At 36.9% G+C, this 22167-nt stretch overlaps 1 protein-coding gene across 1 annotated transcript; it reads left to right on the plus strand.

Annotated features, from left to right (window-relative positions):
* Positions 1-4476: 4476 nt before the first annotated feature.
* INSL5 (insulin like 5) lies at positions 4477-7049 on the plus strand. Its single transcript, XM_046026607.1, is given in 4 exon segments — positions 4477-4482; positions 4542-4731; positions 6737-6877; positions 6880-7049. Coding segments are annotated over 4 exon segments (507 nt in total).
* The last annotated feature ends 15118 nt before the right edge of the window (positions 7050-22167 follow it).

A 22167-nucleotide genomic window follows, 5' to 3' on the forward strand; every position in this document is an offset into this window, starting at 1 on the left:
TTAAACTGCTTTCTCAAACTCTCTCAGCTGGAAACTGCAGGACCAGTAATAAAACCCTAGCATTCTAACACCAAGGCCACTATGATCAGTGTAACATTTGGTAGAACTGTAATCCTTATTATTACCATGAATGATCAATCTATTGAAAGCTCCCTTTGTGCTAGAGACTCTGACAGTACTCTGCATAATTTAATCCTGACAACCACCCTAATGAAGTCAGTATTATTATCTTGATTTTACAATTGAAAAATCTGAGATTCAGAGACATTAAGGACATTTTCCTAAGGACATTAGATGTTAAATGGCAGAATGGAGATCTGATTTCCCACATCCGAATGCCACAGACAGTACTTACAACTCACGCCAACCTGTTCTAACACCATGTAGTAGGTGTTTTCATAGCTACAGTGCCTTTGTAAGCAATTTATAGATGAAATACATGTTTAGTCAATCCATTTTTTGGTTGTTAACTTAGAATTTTGGTTCCTGTTAATTGTGGATCTTCATATCATCAAACAGATTGAGCCCATGGCAATTAATTCCAGTTGAGGCCAAATAACTGATCTTACTTTGCTTTGATCTAAAAACTTGAATCATATGGACATTCTCTACATCTATAAGATGTAAATAACTTTAATTATACTAGTCAGGATAAGTCAGATTATGTTACCATAACCAACAATCACCAAATCTCAGTGGTTTTATTTGTTTTTAAATATTTTATTTATTTATTTGACAGAGAGAGAGAGAGAGATCCCAAGTAGGTAGAGAGGCAGGCAGAGAGAGAGAGAGGGAAGCAGGCTCCCCACTGAGCAGAGAGCCCAATGCCAGGCTTGATCCCCGGACCCAGAGATCATGACCTGAGCTGAAGGCAGAGGCTTACCCCACTGAGCCACCCAAGTGGTATAAAACCTCAGTGGTTTTATTTTTAAAATTTTAAAAATATATTTGACAGAGAGAGAGAGGGGGCGAGAACAAGTACAAGCAGGGTGAGCAGCACAGGGAGAGGGAGAAGGCTCTCTGCTGAGCAGGGCACCCAATGTTGGGCTTGATCCTGGGACTCTGGCATCATGACCCAGGCTGAAGGCAGACTCCTAACCAACTGAGCCATCCAGGCATCCGAAATCTCAGTGGTTGTAAATGAAAAGAATTTGTTCCTCATTTACATTTTATGTTCATTACAGATGAGTAGGTGCCTTCCCTGTAATGCTCTGACTCAGAGACCAGATTCTATCAAAATGCTGTTGGTCATCAACATGGGAGAGAGGGAGAACTGGGGAATCATGCACCGGTCCTTAGATGCCAGATAAAAGTGACACATGTTACTTTCACTCACCTTTTATTTGGCAAAATATGTCACATGGCTACATCCAACTATAAAGAACAGGAAAACAGAATCCTACCATGGGCTTGAAAAGAAGAGAACTAAAAATATATCTCCTTTAGTAATTCATGACTAATTCAGATGCTAGTCAATTTCATGGTGAAATATTTTCTAGGGTCAATAAACTTGAGAAACTTTGAATTAAACATATTAAAGAAGTTTCTTAACTGTAAATCTTCTCTGAGCCTTATTTATAGTATGCATTATTAATCTCCAAAAAAGGGACCATTGCCATAAGATTTTTTTTCCCCAAAGACTATCTTCAAAGACTCATGTCCTAAAGAAAACACTTTCAGAAATAGTACTCTAAGGTGCTGCCTTTTAGAACTTACTTGTGGAAAGAGGAAAGAAACAAAGAAGGAAAGGAAAGAATAAAGAATGAAAAAGACCAGGGCACTGCAAATTTATGGATAGTTTTGAGATCCACCCTTCCATATCAGCTAGTTGTAACCAAAACCTGCATTTCTAATCTCTTGTATATCACATAGTTAATTTATTGAGTTGGTTTTTTTTATGTGGATCAAATCTATTTCTAAATATAGGAAAGTGTTGGAGGTATGTACATCAACTATTTTATTAACATATAATGTATTATTTGTTTCAGGGCTACAGGTCTGTGAATCATCAGTCTTACAAAATTCACAGCACTCACCAGAGTACATACCCTCCCCAATATTGTTTATTCAACATTTAATAAGATGCTGTGTGTTTCACTCATGTTACTTCATTCCATCTTCACAACATAAAATGCAGATTATTGTCTCCTCACAGATGAGGAAACTAAACTCAGGGAAGATAATTACATGTTCAAAGCCACACAGATAGTAAACTGAGTTGCAGTTTAGATGAGAAGGGGAAAGTCACATCAACCTCCAAATAAACAGGATTAAGCTCTAATTAGAGATACAAGCAACAAACTTTTGTTGGTCAGAAGATGGAAAGATTCATTTTTTTTCATTTTGATTATCTTCTCTGGTTGGACCTTGAGTTATCTGGAAGCAGTGATATTTGGGGGCCTGAGTGATGAGCGTTGAATGCCAGGCTGTTTGAATTTTATTCTCTAGGTAGTGCTGAGCCATGGAAAGGTTTTGAATTGGGAGTAAAGGAATCACAAGTATAACAAGACTTAGCATTTCAAGTTCAAAGGGAGCCCTTAGGTAATTCAATTCAACCTTTCAATTCACAAATGGCAAATCATAAAGTTTTGAAAATTGAAGCTCCACAGCTAGGGCTTTCATTATTGGCATTAGCTTTTTGCTTTCATTATTGGCATTAGCTTTTTACTGGGTAACTGACCTAGCTGATTAGCTTGCCGCCATTTGGTCACCGGCTGAGCTCAGGTCCCACTGGTCTTGAATTAGCGTCCGAGGTTAAGGCAAGCCCTGCTGAGGCCTGCAAAGCTGGCAGAAGAGAAGACTATTTTGAACCGAGGGGGATCAAGTCAGGTTGGTAGCAGCATTCAGAGGTATCAGAGTGGACCTGAAATCCAGGGCAGGGATTATGCCTTGGCTGAATACTTCTCTCCTGGCCTGTGTAGAAGCCCAGCCCAAAGCCACTGCAGCTTGATTGGAGTGCTATGTTAATCCTGGCGTTATCAAGATGCACAGTATGAGTCTCCAAAGAAGGGAAGAAGTTGGTGATAAATGGGTAAATAATTGCCGATGTTGTGGGTGTGCAGGACTTGGTCATGCAAAGGTCCCTCTGGAGTTGATACACGACAGATTCACCCACAACCTTGACCTAGGGAAAGATGAGGCGCTCTGTCTGTAGTCAAAACCATTCCACCCCTTAGGTCCCTTGCTTAGCAAATGATTCTCCTCCAACCTCCCAGTTGTGCAAGGCAGAAACCTAAGTACCATTTTTGGGCCTCCTTATTCCTGATACCTAATCAATACCAAGTCTCCTATGTTTTGAATACTGTGACCTGCCCCATCCTTTCTGCAATAAACTTAGTTTAGAGCACATCATATCTATCTAAATTATTGCAAAAGCCTTTTTTGTTTCTCCTGACTCAAATCTTGCTCCCCTTAATCAGTTCCCCATACTGCAGCCAGAGAGATTGAGAAAGCAACAATTCTTTGAAATAATATTTATTTTTCAGAGTCGGAAATGCTTTCATTCAGAGCATGGGTTATTTTGTTCCATTTTCTGGCTTCCGTACAGAAAAATGACAATGTCACAAGAAGTATGGGTGATGTGATTTTGATTTTTTTCAACCAGAGATCACAGAAGAGGAATCAATTTAAAAAAAAATTATTTTTCAATTTGCTACAAAGTGGGTCAACAACTCTTTAAGATCTCAAACTGCATCAACCCAGTTTAGGTCAGAGCTTTTGAAAATGAGTACTTTTAGGAAGTTTACCAGAAGAGAAATTTCACTATTTAGCTCCTTGAGGGTGATGTATTCAGTTTTCTATTACAAAACTATGTATTGATAACTGCATGCCTAAGTCATAGGGTGAAGGATAAGAAGAAGGATTCTGGTCATAGGAATTCTCCTATGTTCTAAAGGAAAGTTATCTTTTCTATTCCACCCCAATGGGGAGAGAAGAAGATAAATGTTTATCTTATTAGCTTTAAGAAGCAGTTAGTATCATAATTTTACAAAGAAGGATTCTTGGGGAGGTTCAATATCTTGATTAAGATTCTAGATCTTCTAAGTGAAGATCGAAACCCAAACACGAAAAATGTGAGTTCTTAAGTTACCTTTCTCATGGCTTTGAGAGAAGTGTTGCCTTCAATACTCACTCTTATGAGATAGGTTTTCCCATTCTAGAGATAGGGTTATCAAAGTTTAAAGGGTTTAAAATTTGCCCCATCTTACTCAGTAATTGACAAGGCTGACACCGAAACTCCTTCTTGGCTACCTCCAAAGCCTGTGTTTTTTCTAGTTGTCAAGAGAGCATTCTGTTTATTGTCTTCTCATAGATGCAGTTAATGGTGACTGTTCAGAAGTCACTGAATAACTAGCAATAATCATAAAAGCACATTATCAAAACTTCATGATGTAAACTTTGTGCTTCACAAATACTGTTAAAACGAGGTTCTGACTAATAAAATGTCAGGAAAGTTGGTATAAATTTGACAAGAGCATGACGGTAACTTCAAAACTTTGTTTGGCAATATTCTCCACATCAGATTCTTATTCAATCCTCAGGTCTGTGGGTTGAGGGATGAAGGGCTCCCTTTGACTTCAATTCTATTCCCTGTCCTACTTGCTACCTCAGAAGTGAAGAGTGGGGTATCTTTGAAGCTCTATGGGCTAGAGTTCATAAAAGCCAACGTCTACATCTGTGCTAGTTCCAGGTGGAGAAGGCACCTGGAAGGGATCCCTCAAAGTCAGCAAAGTAACATTAACTCATGTGACTCATTCATTTATTTTTTTTTTTCAGGCTCTTTTTAGCACCTGTTTCTCTAGACTTCTAAGCCACTTCTGTATCAATTTAAGGGGTTAGTTATCAAAATAAACTGAAATTGGCCTGGGAAAAAAGTGAGCTTGCTACCGTTCAGAAAAGAAGGACTTCATTTGCTTTAGTCTCCAGCTTGAAGTCATTTGATTGCGTAAGTACTTCGATGAGCTCACCAGCTGTGGCCAGTGCGAAGGGGACTAGAGAGAAGCATGTGATTTCACGCACAGATAACATAGAATATAAGAAGCTGGAATTCAGGCTGGTATTAAATAAGGATGGATGGAAGGAAATATAATTAAGCATTTAGTAAGGGCCAGCTAGTTTCATGGCAACATTTCATTCAGTCTGCTGATAAGCATCCTGTGAAGTAAGTAATATTACCCCCACTTACCATTTTACTAGGGATGAAATTTTTTACCCAGCTAGGAGATAGTGTGGTGAGGGAGCAAACCAGGTCCATCTGGCTTCCAGAGCTGAGGTCTTTGTTCTCTACTGTGCCTCAGGGGGGAAAAATTAGATGGTGAACTACTGTCATAAATGATAGCACCATAGAGGCAGTGGTGTTTGATAGAGGCCCTAAAGGACCTGTAGGGTTTGGGGAGTTATGAGGAATGGGATGATGTGGAATTCTGGTGGGGATTTCAGTAGGAATTATTTAATCAGGATGTTGAAGGTAGGAAGGAGCCTAATGTGTCTCAAAAATACTGAGGGGACTGACTTCACTATTTCTTCATTTTCAATTCAAGAAGTTTGACTAGAATTTTCTGCTAATCCTATATTAAAGTGTGAGGTAGAATTTATTTAAGACTATTTTAATCATAAATGTTATAGTTTTACAATAAAAAGTTTAAAAAAGAAAATGTGATTACATAATAAATGTTGCTACGACGTATATAATTGTAAAGGTTTCAATGCAGTTTCAGATGACTTTGTTAAACAAAAATCTTTTAGAAAATGACCTACAGTTTTCATATTTTGGTGGTCTAATTTCTTGAAAAATTATGAACTTAACACTCCCATAACGAGAGGTTCATAATTACTAGATGCTAACAGATACAATAAGGGTTTTTAATCTTAAGAGAGTAAGCAAATTTACCAGGCTTACCATTATTTATCCATCTCTGCGTCAGCAAACGAAAATGCACTAGAAAGAATACATTTGGAATATCCATGAAACACATGGGGAGGTGGAATGGATGTCTGTGCAAGCCTTTCTTTTTACCCCCACTGACGTCATAATACCGTGTATTTAATCTTTCACAGAGCATTTTTCAGAGTATTTTCTCACATAGTATTTCTTCGACCCATTAGTGGTTTACTAGTCAGCATTCCTTCATGTAGGTTTTCTTGGTGCTTGCCAGTATGCCAAGGTACTGATAAGTAAGTTGGAACCACGTTACACTGAGGGAGAACTTTGGGAAAAACACTCTGATAACAATGGGAACTACTCCTGTTTTCAGACATAGAGGTTTAAACTCCACTTCCTTCCTTACTGCTCAGCTTTGCAGGGTGTACCCAGGGCTATTTGTTGTGTGTGTGTGTGTGTGTGTGTGTGTGTGTGTGTGTGTGTGTGTTTATAGCACATAACTAATACCTTGGGGGCTGCTGATCAATGAGCAGAGGAAGCCAGCACAGCGCAAGGAGAGCCCTGACTCGGTTACTCCCTGGCCCCCAGCTACTGGTTGTGTCATCCCTCCTCTCTGCTCTCATGTTTCCTCCTCCACAAAATGAGGAGGGTGGAGAAGACCGAGTTCTCCCCAGAATGTCTAATCTTTCGGAAACCAGACCGAGAGTTAAAGAAAAGGATGTGTAGGAGATTCAATTTCCTTTAAAAAAAAAAAAAAAAAATCCAGTGCGTTTCCCCAGGCATAGAACTTGGAGGCTACCTTCCTTCTTTGTCAGGGCCCTCTGAGGAAGTCTGATTTTTTTCTCTCCCATACAGCTGAGTGAGGAAATGACTTCCAGCTCCCTAATGAGCCTGTTTCTGAGGGAAGCACAGCACAACCCCCGACTCCCCTGACACCTCACCCCCCACCGCCCCACACCCTGGCAAAGGTGGATTCCTCAGGGGAGGAAATTTTCTGGATGGACAGCTGCCCACTGAAGGACCTTAGGGCTCAAAGCAGCACTGGGTGATGTCGAGACAAGACTTAGGAAGTGTGGGCTGCCCTGCCTGCTGTTCCATGCCCTATTTCTGGCTCTTTGTTAAGACCAGCGCTGATACCCAGCGATGGTGGAGGTTTAGCGTGTGTTAACATGTTTTTTATGGCTCAGGACAACGTTTATATTGTGTTATTAAAATAATGGCTTTTGGCGAGGTAATCTTTCTTTCCTAAAGGTTGTGGGTGAGTGGTGAAAACCACAATGAAGTCTGTTTTCTCCCTTTGCCAGGGTGAATGCACTGTTCTTTTAAAATTTAACGAAGCCTTTGAATTTTAAATGCTGTGCAAAGTTGCAGTAAAAATGCCATAAACCAAGCTCACTGTGATTTCTTTCCTTTTAAAAAATTTTTAAAATAACTTTAAAATAGTCAACAGATTATGCTGGTAAGAGAATGTAAAAAAAAAAGGAAAAAAAGCATTAAAGAAAACAAAAATCAACCGTTACCTCATCATCTAGAAATAACTATCCACTCTTAACCTTTGGGCTGCTGTATGTTATTACTGAGAACTTTAACACTGATTCATGGTCAAGTATAAGAATCTAAACAAAGTGCTTTTCTCAAAATATCTTGAAGGGCTTGACCAACAGTTCCTAATATGCAGCCTTTCTACTTGAAAATAGCTGGAGGCATATGTGTGTCAGTTAGGTCCCCAAACAGACAAAACCCATCAAGCTTTTGAATAATAAGCTCTTTCCTATAGTCTGGGCTGCTTTGGGTTTTGCTTTCCCAGAGATAAAAGGACATTGTATTCTTACTCTAGAAGTTAAACTGAGACTCAGATAGCCAAATCTTGTGACACAGATTGAAAGACAACGTAAGGAAATCACAAAACTGTTTCCATTTCTAACCCTGACAGTCAGCTCTCCAGTGGGTTGTAACAATAGAGTCTCTGTCCATCTGAGGTCTGCTCCTGTTAATATCGCAATCTGTATTTGCAATCCATCTACTACATATTGGGCACTTAAACTGTATCAAGGCATTGTGCATGGCATTTAAACATTTTACTTCATGTATTTGTTGCAGGAAGACTGTGAGAGTGGCTTGATCACCGTTTTGCAGATAAAGAAACTAAGGCTCAGTGGAATTAGGTAAACATGTCGTAAGCCACACACAGCTAAGGAGGTGGTATTACTGGATTCAAATTTAGGCTGCTTAGCATGATTCAAGGCCGGTCACCTCAAGCTGTACTGGTAGTCAATGTTTCTTCACCACCAGGAGAAACACCCTGATAACAATGGGAACTACCCTGGGTTCTTTTGTTTGTTGTTGTTTTCTTTTGTTGTTGTTGTTCATTTTATTTGGTGTCACTGAAAGAATGTCCCTTGATGAGGCGATAGAATTAATTATTAAGTCTCAGTCCTTGAGTACATGCCTTTTCAATAGGGTGGGTGGTGAAATGGAAAGACTGTAGGAAGTGCTTTTGGAACATACAGGAGTGTGATGGTTGTCTCACGGTAAAGCACTTACATGATTGAGTTGTGAGCTTAAAACTAGCTGCTTTTGCCAGGAAGCACTTTTCTTCTCTCTCTCTCTTTCTCTCTCTCTTTTTTTTTTTTTTAAGACAGACTGAAAAACTGTAGTTATTCAGACTCAGGTATCTGAAATTAAATGAGAAAAGATATGAAAATGAACGATGTGAGCCTGTCACTTCAAGGAAAACAATTGACAATCTTTGTTGCTGATGATAAAATTCAACCTTACAAGCAATTTTGGAAAACTTATCCATCACCATGAGCATCAGTGGTGATATTAATGACTTTTATTTTTTGATATTCATTGTGTAATGAAATGTGTCAACATTTAGGAGATCAGCATAACTTGGTGAACCAATATTTTCCAAATGATTGATGCATGATATTACAAAATCATGAGTAGGTAAAAGATCCATTCAAAGTACAAAATAAAGATTTTAATGTAACAGTAAACAATTCATTGATGGCGGTTTCAAATTCTACATTGCAACTAACCATTAATAAAGAGCCACTTGTTGAGTTTTGGTATACTATTAAAAAAGAATATCAAAATTATATGAAAAGTAATTTTATTAAATAAAATTGAAATAATCTTAAATTAATGAAATCAAAGTTATCTACTAAAATAATCTTCCCTTTTCGAACCAAATATCTGGATTTTCTATGAGGTTGGACTTTCTCATATAGATCAATTAACACAACACACAGTAACAGATTGAATGTAGATGCTGATATGAGAATTGAGCTGTGTTTTATAAAGCCAGTCTTTAGAGACTTGCAAACATATAAAGCAATCCCATTCTTTTCACTATGTGTTTTGTTTTGTGAAAATAGACATTTTTCATAAAATATGTTTTTGTGTTAACAGGTGATAGGTTTATTATTTTTAAAATGAGATAATAAATACATTTAAATTTGTTTTAAATTCCATGCTGATGGGCCGCCTCTGCATTAGGCTCAGTGGGTTAAAGCCTCTGCCTTAGGCTCAGGTCATGATCTCAGGGTCCTGGGGTCAAGCCTCACATGGAGCTCTCCGCTCAGCCGGGAGTCTGCTTTCACTCCTCTCTCTGCCTGCCTGGCTGCCTACTTGTGATCTCTGTCTGTCAAATAAATAAAAATCTTAAAAAAAAATAAATTCCATGATGATAAATATGGATAAATTCAACTCACATAAACAAAAACTGGAAGTTCCTAATAACTTTCAAGAGTGTAAAGAGTACTGAGACCAAAAAGTTCTAGTGTTACTATTCTATAACATGTGCTTTGAGATTTCATTGATAGGCATTCAAGTTCTTTGCAGTATTTGGCATTACAAATAAAGATGCACTAAATAGCCTTGTTTATGTATCCTTACATCAATGGGATAGCTTATCACGTTTCTAGGGGAAAAAGTATGTATATTTTTTTAGTATATTTGTATCAGTTACTATTTATTTGATATATACTTATTAGTTATTTAAAATGTATCTATATGTTTTAAGTACATAGAGAAACAAAGAGGAAAAATGGGACCTACTCTCCTCACTTGAATAAATTGTATGGCCAGTTTTTTGGTGGGGGGACAATATATGTATCAAGTTAGGAAATCAAACAGTCTAGAGAAATATAAAATAAAACAAAAGTTTCATTTTTTTCTAAGTTATAGTATAACCCCTATTGAAGATTTCTTATAATTTCTGCCAGGAATACAAATCATGTTTATACTGAATTTATGTAGTATAGTTAAAAATACAGTTAGATAGCTTCCTCCCTATCTGTGTATCTATCTATCTACCTACCTATCTTCCTATTTATTATCAATAGCAGAGACTTTTAGCTGTCCACCAAAATTTCTCCTCTTCGTCTTGGGCACATAGCTAGATGACATTTCTGTCTCCATTGTCGGTACATGTAGTCATGTGACTAATTCTGGCCAATTAAATGTGAGTAGTAGTGCTAGTGCCAATTCCAAGGCTAGCTGTTAAAATCGTTCATACTCTCCAACAACTTCGCAAGCAATAACTTTTGAGTTGTTTTATGTTTGATTTTATTTTTTGTAGTACTTGGCCGAATATAATACCTACTGATATAATAACCTAATACAACACCTACTGTGCATCATACTGTTTTACATAAAGAGGGATTACACATACTACCTTATATATTGTTATGGTTGTATGTAGTATGTCTTGGAGATATTTCAGTAACATCTTGATTTTAAATTAAAAAAAATTAAAAAAACACATATTGAGAGATTACCATCTAAAAATTTTGTTTTTAAATCTAAAAACACATTCTCCATATAAAAACATATTCTCACTAGAAATAGTGAGAGTACCCATTTCTCTATATCCTCTCCTGTCCATACTATTAGTATGCTTGCAAAAGTTTACAATTCTTAAAGTTGAAATATTGAATATCATTTTTGGTTTTATTGAACTTATCATGACTATGATCACCTTTCATATTTATTGGACATTTGTATTTTCTCTTCTGTATATTATTCTGTGTACTTTGCCCAGTTTTTACATAGTTATAATACCTTTCTTATCAATTTTCAAAGCTTTTTTTATATTAAGGATACTTTTTGACTGTCATCTGAGTAAAATATTTTCCCCTAGTCTTTGGTATGTCTTGACTTCAGTTAGGATGTCTTTTGCCAGTGTCTGTCTTTTCCTTTATAATTTTTGTATTTTCTGCTTTGCTTAGGAAGATCTCCCTTAGTGAAAGATTGCACAAGAAATCTACAAAATTTTATTCTGATAATTTTGTTTTCTATCCTTTGCATTTAAATTTAATCCATATTACATTTATTTTTTTATAATGTGAGGTGTTTGATTTTTATCTTCTTCCAAATTGACAGAAAAATTTTCCTGCATTATTTATTAAATGAACCATCTTTTGCTCATGGAAATTTCATGTTGCTTTAGGCATATGTTGTTTTCATTATATTTGGAACTATTATAGGGCCTTTATTCTGTTCACTGCTCTATTTATCCTAAATTAGCCACATGTTATTTCAATTGCAGTAATCATATAGTAAGTTTTAGTATCTTTTTTTTCAAGATTTTATTTATTTATTTGACAGACAGAGATCACAAATAGGCAGAGAGGCAGGCAGAGAGGGGTGGCCAGAAGCAGGCTCCCTGCGGAGCAGGGAGCCCAATGCGGGGCTCTATTCCAGGACCCTGGGATCATGACCTGAGCCAAAGGCAGAGGCTTACACCACTGAGCCACCCAAGTGCCCAGTTTTAGTATCTTTTTAAAAAATTGTCCATCATTATAGATTATGTTTTGGGGGGGAATTTTTGTGGGTATCATGAGACAAATTCTTCCATGTGGAATTTTTTTAAAAAAGATTTTGTTTATTTATTTGACACACAGAGAGAGAAATCACAAGTAGGCAGAGAGGCAGGAAGAGAGAGGGAGGAAGCAGGCTCTCTGCTCAGCAATGTAGGACTTGATCCCAGGACCCTAAGATCATGACCCGAGCCGAAGACAGAGGCTTAACCCACTGAGCCACCCAGGCTCCCCCCATGTGGATTTTATAATTGTGTTATTTTTCCCCCTAAATTTCATTGGAATTACAATTTGAATTGCATTACATTTGCACTAATTCAGGAAACATCATATTCTAAGATATTAAGAATTCCTATCCAAAATATGTTACTATAATAACATGGGTATTTTATTCCTTTAATATCTTTTTGTAATATTAATTATGTAGGTCTTGTACTTAAAAATATTTTTTTTATTTAAACTCAGCTTAGTTAACATATAGTGTATTATTAGTATTAGGAGTAGAAATTAATGTTTTATCAGTTGCATATAACACCCAGAGCTCATAACATCAAGGATCCCTCACTCATCTTCCCTCCAACAATCATCAGTTTGTCCTCCATAGTTTGTCTCCCTCTCTGTTTTCATCTTATTTTTCCTTCCCTTCCCCCATGTTCATTTGTTTTGTTTCTTAAATTCCCCCATATGAGTGAAATCATATGGTATTTGTCTTTCTCTGACTGATTTATTTTGCTTAGAACTATACTCTCTAGTTTCATCCGTGTTATTGTAAATGGCAAGATTTCATTCTTTTTGATAGCTGAGTAATATTCCATCGTGTGTGTGTGTGTGTGTGTGTGTGTGTGTGTGTGTGTACACACACACATACCACATCTTTTTTATCCATTCACTCATCAATGGACATCTGGATTCTTTTCATATTTTGGCTATTTGGACATTGCCGCATAAACATTGGTGTGCATGTGCCCCCTTTGAATTACTATTTTTGTATCATTTGGATAAATACCTAGTAGTGCAGCTGCTGGGTCATAGGGTAGTCCTATTTTTAACTTTTTGAGGAACCTCCATGCTGTTTTCCAGAGTAGCTGCACCAGCTTGCATTCCCACCAACAGTGTAGGAGGATTCCCCTTTCTCTGCATCCTCGCCAACATCTGTTGTTTCATGAGTAGTTAATTTCAGCCATTCTGACAGGTGTGAGGTGGTGTCTCATTGTGGTTTTGATTTGTATTTCTCTGATACCGAATGATGTGGAACATTTTTTCATGTGTTTATAACCCACTGGTATATCTTGTTTGGAGAAATTTCTGTTCATGTCTTCTGCCCATTTTTTGACTGGATTTTTGGTTTTTTAGGTGTGGAGTTTGATCACAGTTCTTTATAGATTTTAGATACTAGCCCTTTATCCAATATGTAATTTGTGAATATTGTTTCCCATTCTGTAGTTTGCCTTTTAATTTTGTTGATTGTTTCTTTTGCCATGCAAAAGATTTTATCTTGATGAAGTCCGAGCAGTTCATTTTTTATTTTGTTTCTTTTTCCTCTGGAGATGTGTCTAGCAAGAGGTTGCTGTGGCCAAGGTCTAAGAGGTTGCTGCCTGTGTTCTTCTCTACGATATTGATAGATTCCTATCACATAGTTAAGCTTTCATCCATTTTGAAATTATTTTTGTATATAGTGTAAGAAAGTGGTCCAGTTTCTTTCTTCTGGACAGCATGTGATTGTCTAGTTTTCCCAACACCATTTGTTGAAGAGACAATCTTTTTTCCATTGGATAGTTTCTCCTGCTTTGTCAAAGATTAGTTAACCATAGAGTTGAGGGTCTATTTCTGGGCTCTTATTCTGTGTGTCTCCCTATCTATGTGTCTGTTTTTGTGCCAGTACTGTGGCATACTGTGTTGATGATTACAGCTTTGTAATACAGCTTAAGCCTGGAATTGTAATGCCTCCAAGCTTTGGTTTTGTTTTTCAACATTACTTTGGTTATTCAGGGTCTTTTCTGCTTCCATACAAATTTTAGAATTGTTTATTCTAGCTCTGTGAAAATGCTGGTTGTATTGTGATAGGAGGTCTTGTACCTTTTTATGTTATCTTTCTATTTACCACTTTTATTTGCCACTGTGAATGAGGAATTTCTTCCATATTCATTTCTAAATGATTGTTATGGTACAAAGAAAAATCTTGTATTTTGTATATTCATCTTATCTCCAGCGGCCTTGTCCAGTTATTGAATTAAATTTAGTGTCTGCTTTACTAGTCTCTCTTGAGCTTTCTAGGTATACAATATTGTAATCTATGAATTAAAAGGTAATTTTATCTCATCAAGTATTTAAGCTGATTGCTTCACATTCTTATTACACAACTCATAATACAACATTTAGTTACTGAGATTAATATGAGACATTCTTGTGGATGCTAAGGATACCGATGTGAATGAAACAGATGAATACAGTTCATATTCTAATGGAAGGCAAACATAAACATGAGAAATACTAAATAATGACCGAGGAGAAAAGGAAGTATGGAAGAGGGATAGGAAAGCTTAGTGGGGGAGTGGATTTTAGACAGGGTGGCTAAAGGCCTCCCTGGGAAGGTAACTATAAGAAGAATTCTTAATAATGGTTATAATGTAGGCACTTCTTTCATGCTCCTAATTTTAATGGAAACAACTTTAACATTTCAGTGCTCAGTATGATGTTTGCTGGTTAAAATATTTTTAAAAATAAATAATAAAATAATAAAGAAGTTTTTACATTATATATGTATACATAATATTGGTCATCTCAAGGGTGCTATTCTATTACAAATTGTTTAAGAACTTATTTTCTTATAAATAGCTTCCCAATTTTATCAAATACCTATTTAACTTGATCATATGATATTTTTCTCTTTTGTTATGACGAAGAATGACTTTGATAGCCTTCCTTATGTTGAAATTTTTCTGCATTCTCAGAATAAATCTATTTTCTATTTATTCTTTAATTTGGTATTTTGTATATCAGAGGATCTAAATGTGTTTTTTTATTTATTTGTGGCTTTTGTTAATTCGATTTGATAGGAAAATGAAATAAACTCATGTTTAATGAGTGACATGATATACTTGATTATATTCTACATAACTAGTATTCATTTTAATTTTTTGTTTGCATGGCTAATCTCCCTTTCTCACTTACTAATTTAGAAATGCTATTGTCATTTTCTATGTCATTGCTGCTTATTTTTCACTTTCTGCTAGATATATTAAAATCTCAACAGCTTTATTATTCTTTTCTATACTGAGGTGAACCCTTTAGAAGTCAGGTGGTCAAACTATGGCCCATGGGCCAAATATGCCCTACCATCTGATTTTGTATGGCTCACCTGCTAGAAGGATTTTTACTTTTTAGATAGTTGAAAACAAGTTAAATGAAAAATAACTTCATGATACTTGAGGAATATGTAAAATTAAACTTTCAGTTACATAAAGAAACTTTTATTGAAACAGAGTGACACTTGGTAACTTACTGTCCGTAGCTGCTTTTGAGTCTCAATGGCAGAGTTAAATAGTTATGTTGGAGACTACATGGTCTCCAAAGCTGAAAACATTTACTACCTTGCCCCTTATGGATTGTTGGCCTATGCTTAAGGACAGTTCCTAATTGTCTAATTTTCCTCACGTTGACCCAGCTCTCTAAGAGTGGGTCCTTAGAAAGCTTTTACTTGTGCTTATGAACTGGGATGCAAATAAGCAACTTAGCTGCAGTTTTAATTTTTTAGCTCTCCTATCAAAGTAAGGTTCTTGATATAGAATAAATTTTCTTAAAGAGAAAATATAATGTATTTTTATGGTTAACTAACAACATATGGTTTATTTTTCCTTAGTTTCAAAATGAAATAGTGACTCTCGAAGTTTTAGTATTTCTCATATGAGTTTTGAAAGTGATTTCCCAGCACCCCCTGCACAAATCAGGCTGGGTATTTTGTCCTTTTGACAGATGATCCATCCTCATTGCTGTCTGTGAGAAGCAACAGTTTTCCTTTTTTGATTACAAATGGAAAGTGAAACTTAATGCTTCCCATACTGGTTATACTGGTTTCCTGCCTTGCTAAGTAGGGAAATAGCCTCGTGGGTGGGTGGAGAACCACAAGTTTCAAGTTATGTCCTGCACAAGGGTGGTGGAGGGGTGTTGTGTACTGTAGTTAAACTCATGATGAAAGAAACTGAGGAGAAATTACAGGAAACTTTAATCAGATACTTAACATATTTAAGCCTCAGCAAACCTTATGGTAGTGTTCTATGTTCATGCATGTGAAGAAGGGAAGAGAACATGTAAGTGCAAATGGACACAAGACAAGAAAAAATAAGTAGCAATAAGTAAAAAGTAAAAACATTAAGAGAAACTAGGAAACTAGTAAAGTACTGAAGTGAAGGCAAGACATCTGATTGAAAGTATGAAAACAGGGAGAGATTAGCAAAAAGAAGCTAAATTTGGGAATGGATAAGATTCTATAATAAATGTGGACTTGAGGAAAAGATTTTTGACATTCAAAGATGGCAGTAGCAGATGATTAAAACTTTGAACTGAAAGGAACCAACTAATCTAGGGTATTACTTTATGGTGGTGAGCAGAAATTCTTTACGAAAACTGGATCTGCAGGAAGAAATTGGATGTCCAGAGTAAAGGTCAATGATGGGTCAGACATTTTACATGTATACTCTCTCTCTGTCTCCAGGGCAAGAACATGAGCAGTGGTCATTGATCACTGATTAATAACAAGCAGTGATCATTATTATAATCATTTTTACCTTTGTGAGAAAACAGGCTCAGGACATCAGCCACTTTGCTCAAAGTTGCACGGCTAGGAAATGTTGGAAGCTAAAATGAGTATTTGTCTTCAAATCTGTGCTTAAAAAACAAAACAAAATAAAACAAAACAATGACAACAAAAAAATGACTTCAAACAAAAAAACCAACTACATCACATTGCTGCTCAAAAGAAATGAATTCAAAAGAGAGCTGAGGTAGAATGGGGCCAAAGAAACCCTTGGCAGATTTGGCCTGGAGCACTACTTCCCGCTGTTTGCAAGAGCATCATGGCGGTGGGCATGTGAACAGAGCATCATGGCGGTGGGCATGTGAACAGATAGCAGCAGGGAAAAGTGGAAGCAGCAGAGGTGTTGGGAGTGGTTACTTCCTTAAGAATTTTGAGAATAAAAAAGCATAGTAAATTACCAATAACTATTTGAGTTTTTCTTAATGCAATGTTTGAATAATATCTAGAAAGACAGGTTGAGTAATGGTCTCAACAAAGTAAGGGTTCGTTCTCTAAAATGCTACATTTAAAAGCTCTAATTTCTTAACCGTTGTTTTTTAAATCATCCTCTATACTGGATAATTCCCACCATTTTTTTTTTTTTAAATCAGTGAGCTGAAATAGCGCTTAATTTCCCAGCACATAATCTATTGAACTCTGTTGTAGGGTCCCTCTATTACATTTTCTTTAAAGTCATTCTGTTAACAATGACAACAGACAACGACACTGATATTTCCATTCAAGATACCGATGTGTTTTTGAGATGCTGATGTATTTATTTCTTATGATATCTGGCAACAGAAATGGATCATACAGAGATTTTTTTATAACTGAGATATAAAGAAATAGAAGCTTCATTTAATTTTGGTTTTGGGGGAAATTTTCGTACTGATTCTGCGGAGGTTTTCGTGCTGATATTCCCAGAGTTAACTGAATTTTCAGTAATTTGCTATTAGTACTCACTATACTTGCTGCTGCCGCTGTTAATGAATATTTTATAAAGCAGGAGGAAGATGTTAGGTTTCAATTTGGATGACTGCCAAGTCCAAATCTCTCATCTTGATGTAGCTCAGCTCCAGTCCCACTTTTTCAGCTGCCTCAGGCTATTGCCATCTGAACTGCCTGTTATTAACTTAAATTCAACAAGTGAAAAATCAAGTTTGGTGTTTTAGTCCTCAAATTCTTCTTTGCTGACTTCTTTATTTTTGCTACCAGGACCATTGATGTAGTTGCCCAGACTCAAAACTTTCAACTCCAACCATGGGAGCTACTATTGATTGACAGCTTCCCATCTGATAAGCGCTTAGTAAACATGTACTATTGCTTGTTTTTAGCAAGCAAGGCGGCCCCTTTAAGCCCCTTACTTAGAGTCACTGTTGGGCTTTATGGGGCTGGCTCTGAGAGCTGCCCTCTCCACCACCTTCTGCCTCGGTCTAAAAAACTCTGTGAGGTAGATACCAGCTTTGCTTTGCTTTAAGATGAGGAAGCTTTGGCTTAAGTGAGTTATGTCATTTACTTAAGGTCACTTACTTAACTAGTGACTAGGACAGCAGGACTCAGACCTGAGACTGAAAACATCCAAAGCCTCTTGGTCACCTGGGACTCGTCCTTCCTATTTGCCTCGTCATGAAGACTGTCCCTAAACCATATAATTCAACTGTCCCCAAACCATATCATTCAACTGTCCCCTCCTTTCCGTTTCACTCAGTTCAGCTTCTCATCACCTCTCCCTTCTCCTGGGTGGTCTTCCTGCTTTTTACTGACAGATTCATCTTCTTAAAAGGTCACTGCTCATACCTGAGGAGCTGAATGAAAAGCCTTCAGTGACTACTCAAGTGTAGCTTTCCTGCCCAGACATTCGGGTTACCATCCATGGACCCTTCCAGTCTGTGTTCTAACCACTTATCTTCATGAACACTGTGTTTTATCAGTCTAGACTTCTTCCTTGTACTCTGAACACCTCTGTCTGTTGAAATTCACTTAGCAACTTCCAAGGAAGTGCTACTTCCTTCAGAAGCTGTGCCCAATTCCCTTGAGCAGATAAAGATATTCTGGACTTTTCTTATGAAAACATATTCTAGCCTGTACTGTGATCACTTTTGTACTTATCATCCCTATAGCATCCCAGTTCCTCTAGAGTTAAACTCTGTGTAACTATTATCTTTGTTGTTGGTAATTAGGTAGCAGAGGGCAATGAGTGCCTGTGATCTTACTTGAAAGTTAAAATGTGTTCAGTTTTATTGTTTGGTGCTGTCAGGATATGTGGTCCATGAACTCAAAATGTTTTCAGTCTAGTAAGGAAAACAAAACTATTATTCACAGATTACCTAGAGAACAATCAGGAGCCCAACTATGAGAGATGAAAGCAGAGAGAGAAGAGGAGGGAAAAAATGGATGGAGAAGGATTTAGAGAAAAGACAAGACTAGAGTTTGATGCTGAAAAGTGAAGAAAGTTGCTTTAAGTGAAAGGGGGTGTTCTGAGTACGGAAAAGCATGAGTGAGGGTTCTGCGGTGGGGGTGGGCACGGCAGGTCTGGGATGGAGGACGTCACTTTAGGATGAACGCCAATTAGGAAGGCAAAATACTAGGAAAGTTCAGGGTGTCTCAAAGTAAAACAATTCCCTCAAATTTACAGTGTCATTTCTTTTAAAAAAATTTTATTTTTAAAACCGAGATACAATTGACATGGTGTAAGTTTAAGATATACAATGTGTTGACATGATACATTTGTATTTTACAATATGATTACCTCCATGGTGTTAGCTAATGCATCCATCAAAGCTTTCTGTCATCAGGCTTTTTGTGATAACCAGCACTCTTCCAAGTTAGTCGCAATTAGTGGGTTTTTATTATATATTCTTATGCTGCTATATAATTTCTAGATTTCATCATTGACTGAATTACAGTACATGGCAATACGCTGTTTAACTGACTCTTTTTTGCTTTTTAAGTACTTTCATGTTTTAAGGTTTTGATCCTAACACAGCCTAGGACAGATGGTAAGAAATTATCTCATGGATGAGACGTTAGGACTCTAAAAAAATAAAGCCGTTTTTGTAGTGGACATTCTATCTACTAAGGAATTATCTTCATTCTGATTTACTCATGTGAACTTGCCCTAGGATTGCCCCTTCCCCTGCTCCAAGACGGAGATGTTCACAAATGTGTAATGAAAATATGCAGCTCATTTACTTACTCTCTTTATGATCTAATCCAGATTCAAAAGAGGCCTGTGGAGATGGACAAATATTGGTTGTGATGAATTATTACACATATTCCTAATAAGGCAGTAACAGAAAAAAATAATGAAAATTGACTAATTCATTTTGAAAAGCTACCTTAAAAGCCAGAACAAGTAGAAGGAAAGGGATTTTAAAAGTATACATTTTTTTTTTTTTAGTACAGATTCTTTTGGGGGAAAATGAGACATCAATACATTTTAAAGCTATAAAACATTGACCATTTTCCTATTTGTTAAATTCTTTTTGATATGAATGACACAAAAACATCAGTTTTTTCTCTTAAGACTACAGCGTTTCTAATCTTCTCCACATGTGTACAATTGGTCTTTGACCTTTAACAAATGTCCTCTGGGCAGTTCACCCACCATCCGGGAACAACGTCTCAGCATCATTTCATATGCACACAAAGGGTTGAAAGCTCTGTAAAAATAAATGATCCATGGGACAAGCTACATTAACCGGCAGAATAATAAGCTATTTCAGCCCCCTGTAAATTTTAGTGCCATCCATTCAAAGCTGCACTGGTTCACTTTTGCACTAAATTCATAGGAACAAAATAGTAAATACACATGTTTTATTTGTTAAGCTGCCAGCCATATATTTAATGTAAAAAGTTTGTTAGCCAAGGAAAACCTATTTAAAGAATGTTTATTTAAAAGTGGTGTCTCTTTCCAATAGATGATTTTAAGTGTTACAGATACATTTCCTATTAAACATCATGTATATTTAATACAGCGATGTCTATTGCAGTGCCCTAAAAGCCTTTGTTCGCTTTATAGTTTCCATTACTGGAGAGCCAACATTCAGTTCTCCCACAGTTTTGTAAAGTGCAGGCAACCCACAAGAGCTTCTAGTTTTAGCTAGAGCAGCCCTGTGGGACGACGATAATTGTTATGAAATCATTAATTCTACCTCAGCAGTTTCAACTGTCAGGTACATGTAACAATAATTGCAGTTAATGAATGCTGCTCAATTTATTAAGCACAAAATGAAAACCAGTATTCTTTTATATGCAGCACTGAGACACATTCACGTGTATCATTTGTATACTATGTTGAATATTCTTCTGCCCTTTATTGGTCAGGGTATATAGCCATGTTTGTTTATTTTTAACTTCTCTTCATCAAAAACAACATGGGAAAATTTAACTCTTGCTATAAAGAGCAATTAAAATCATTATTACCAAAAGTAAGAATCCATGTCTATGAGGAACAATCCAATAGAACCAAGACTTAGTTCCTCCTCTGGATAAATAAGTCTTTCCTGTGCCTCCCTTCCCTCCCTCAGTTCTTAGAGGAGGGTATGTGCTATCGTGAGTGCTGTGAAGTGTGTAAACCTGGCAATTCACAGACCTGTACACCTGGGGATAAAAATACATTATATGTTTATAAAAAAAAAATTGGAAGGGGAGGCAAACCATAAGAGACTATGGACTCTGAAAAACAACCTGAGGGTTTTGAAGGGTCAGGGGTGGGAGGTTGAGGGAACAGGTGGTGGGTAATAGGGAGGGCACGTTTTGCATGGAGCACTGGGTGTTGTGCAAAAACAATGAATACTGTTAAGCTGAAAAAAATAAATAAATTAAAAGAGAAAAAAAAAGTCAAGATATGTCTCCAAAGGCAAAGGAAACAAAAGCAAAAATGAACTTTTGGGACTTCATCAAGATCAAAAGCTTCTGCACAGCAAAGGAAACAGTCAACAAAACAAAGAGGCAACCCACGGAATGGGAGAAGATATTTGCAAATGATAGTAGAGACAAAAGGTTGATATCCAGGATTTATAAAGAACTCCTCAAACTCAACACACACAAAACAGATAATCATATCAAAAAATGGGCAGAAGATATGAACAGACACTTCTCCAATGAAGACATACAAATGGCTATCAGACACATGAAAAAATGCTCATCATCACTAGCCATCAGGGAGATTCAAATTAAAACCACATTGAGATATCGCCTTACACCAGTTAGAAAGGCCAAAATTAGCAAGACAGGAAACAACGTGTGTTGGAGAGGTTGTGGAGAAAGGGGAACCCTCTTATACTGTTGGTGGGAATGCAAGTTGCTGCAGCCACTTTGGAGAACAGTGTGGAGATTCCTCAAGAAATTAAAAATAGAGCTTCCCTATGACCCTGCAATTGCACTGCTGGCTATTTACCCCAAAGATACAGATGTAGTGAAAAGAAGAGCCATCTGTACCCCAATGTTTATAGCAGCAATAGCCATGGTCCCCAAACTGTGGAAAGAACCAAGATGCCCTTCAAGGGACGAATGGATAAGGAAGATGTGGTCCATATACACTATGGGTATTATGTCTCCATCAGAAAGGATGAATACCCAACTTTTGTAGCAACATGGATGGGACTGGAAGAGATTATGCTGAGTGAAATAAGTCAAGCAGAGAAAGTCAAGTATCATATGGT

This window comes from Meles meles, chromosome 1, assembly GCF_922984935.1.
Source record: "Meles meles chromosome 1, mMelMel3.1 paternal haplotype, whole genome shotgun sequence".
Classification (NCBI taxonomy): domain Eukaryota; kingdom Metazoa; phylum Chordata; class Mammalia; order Carnivora; family Mustelidae; genus Meles; species Meles meles.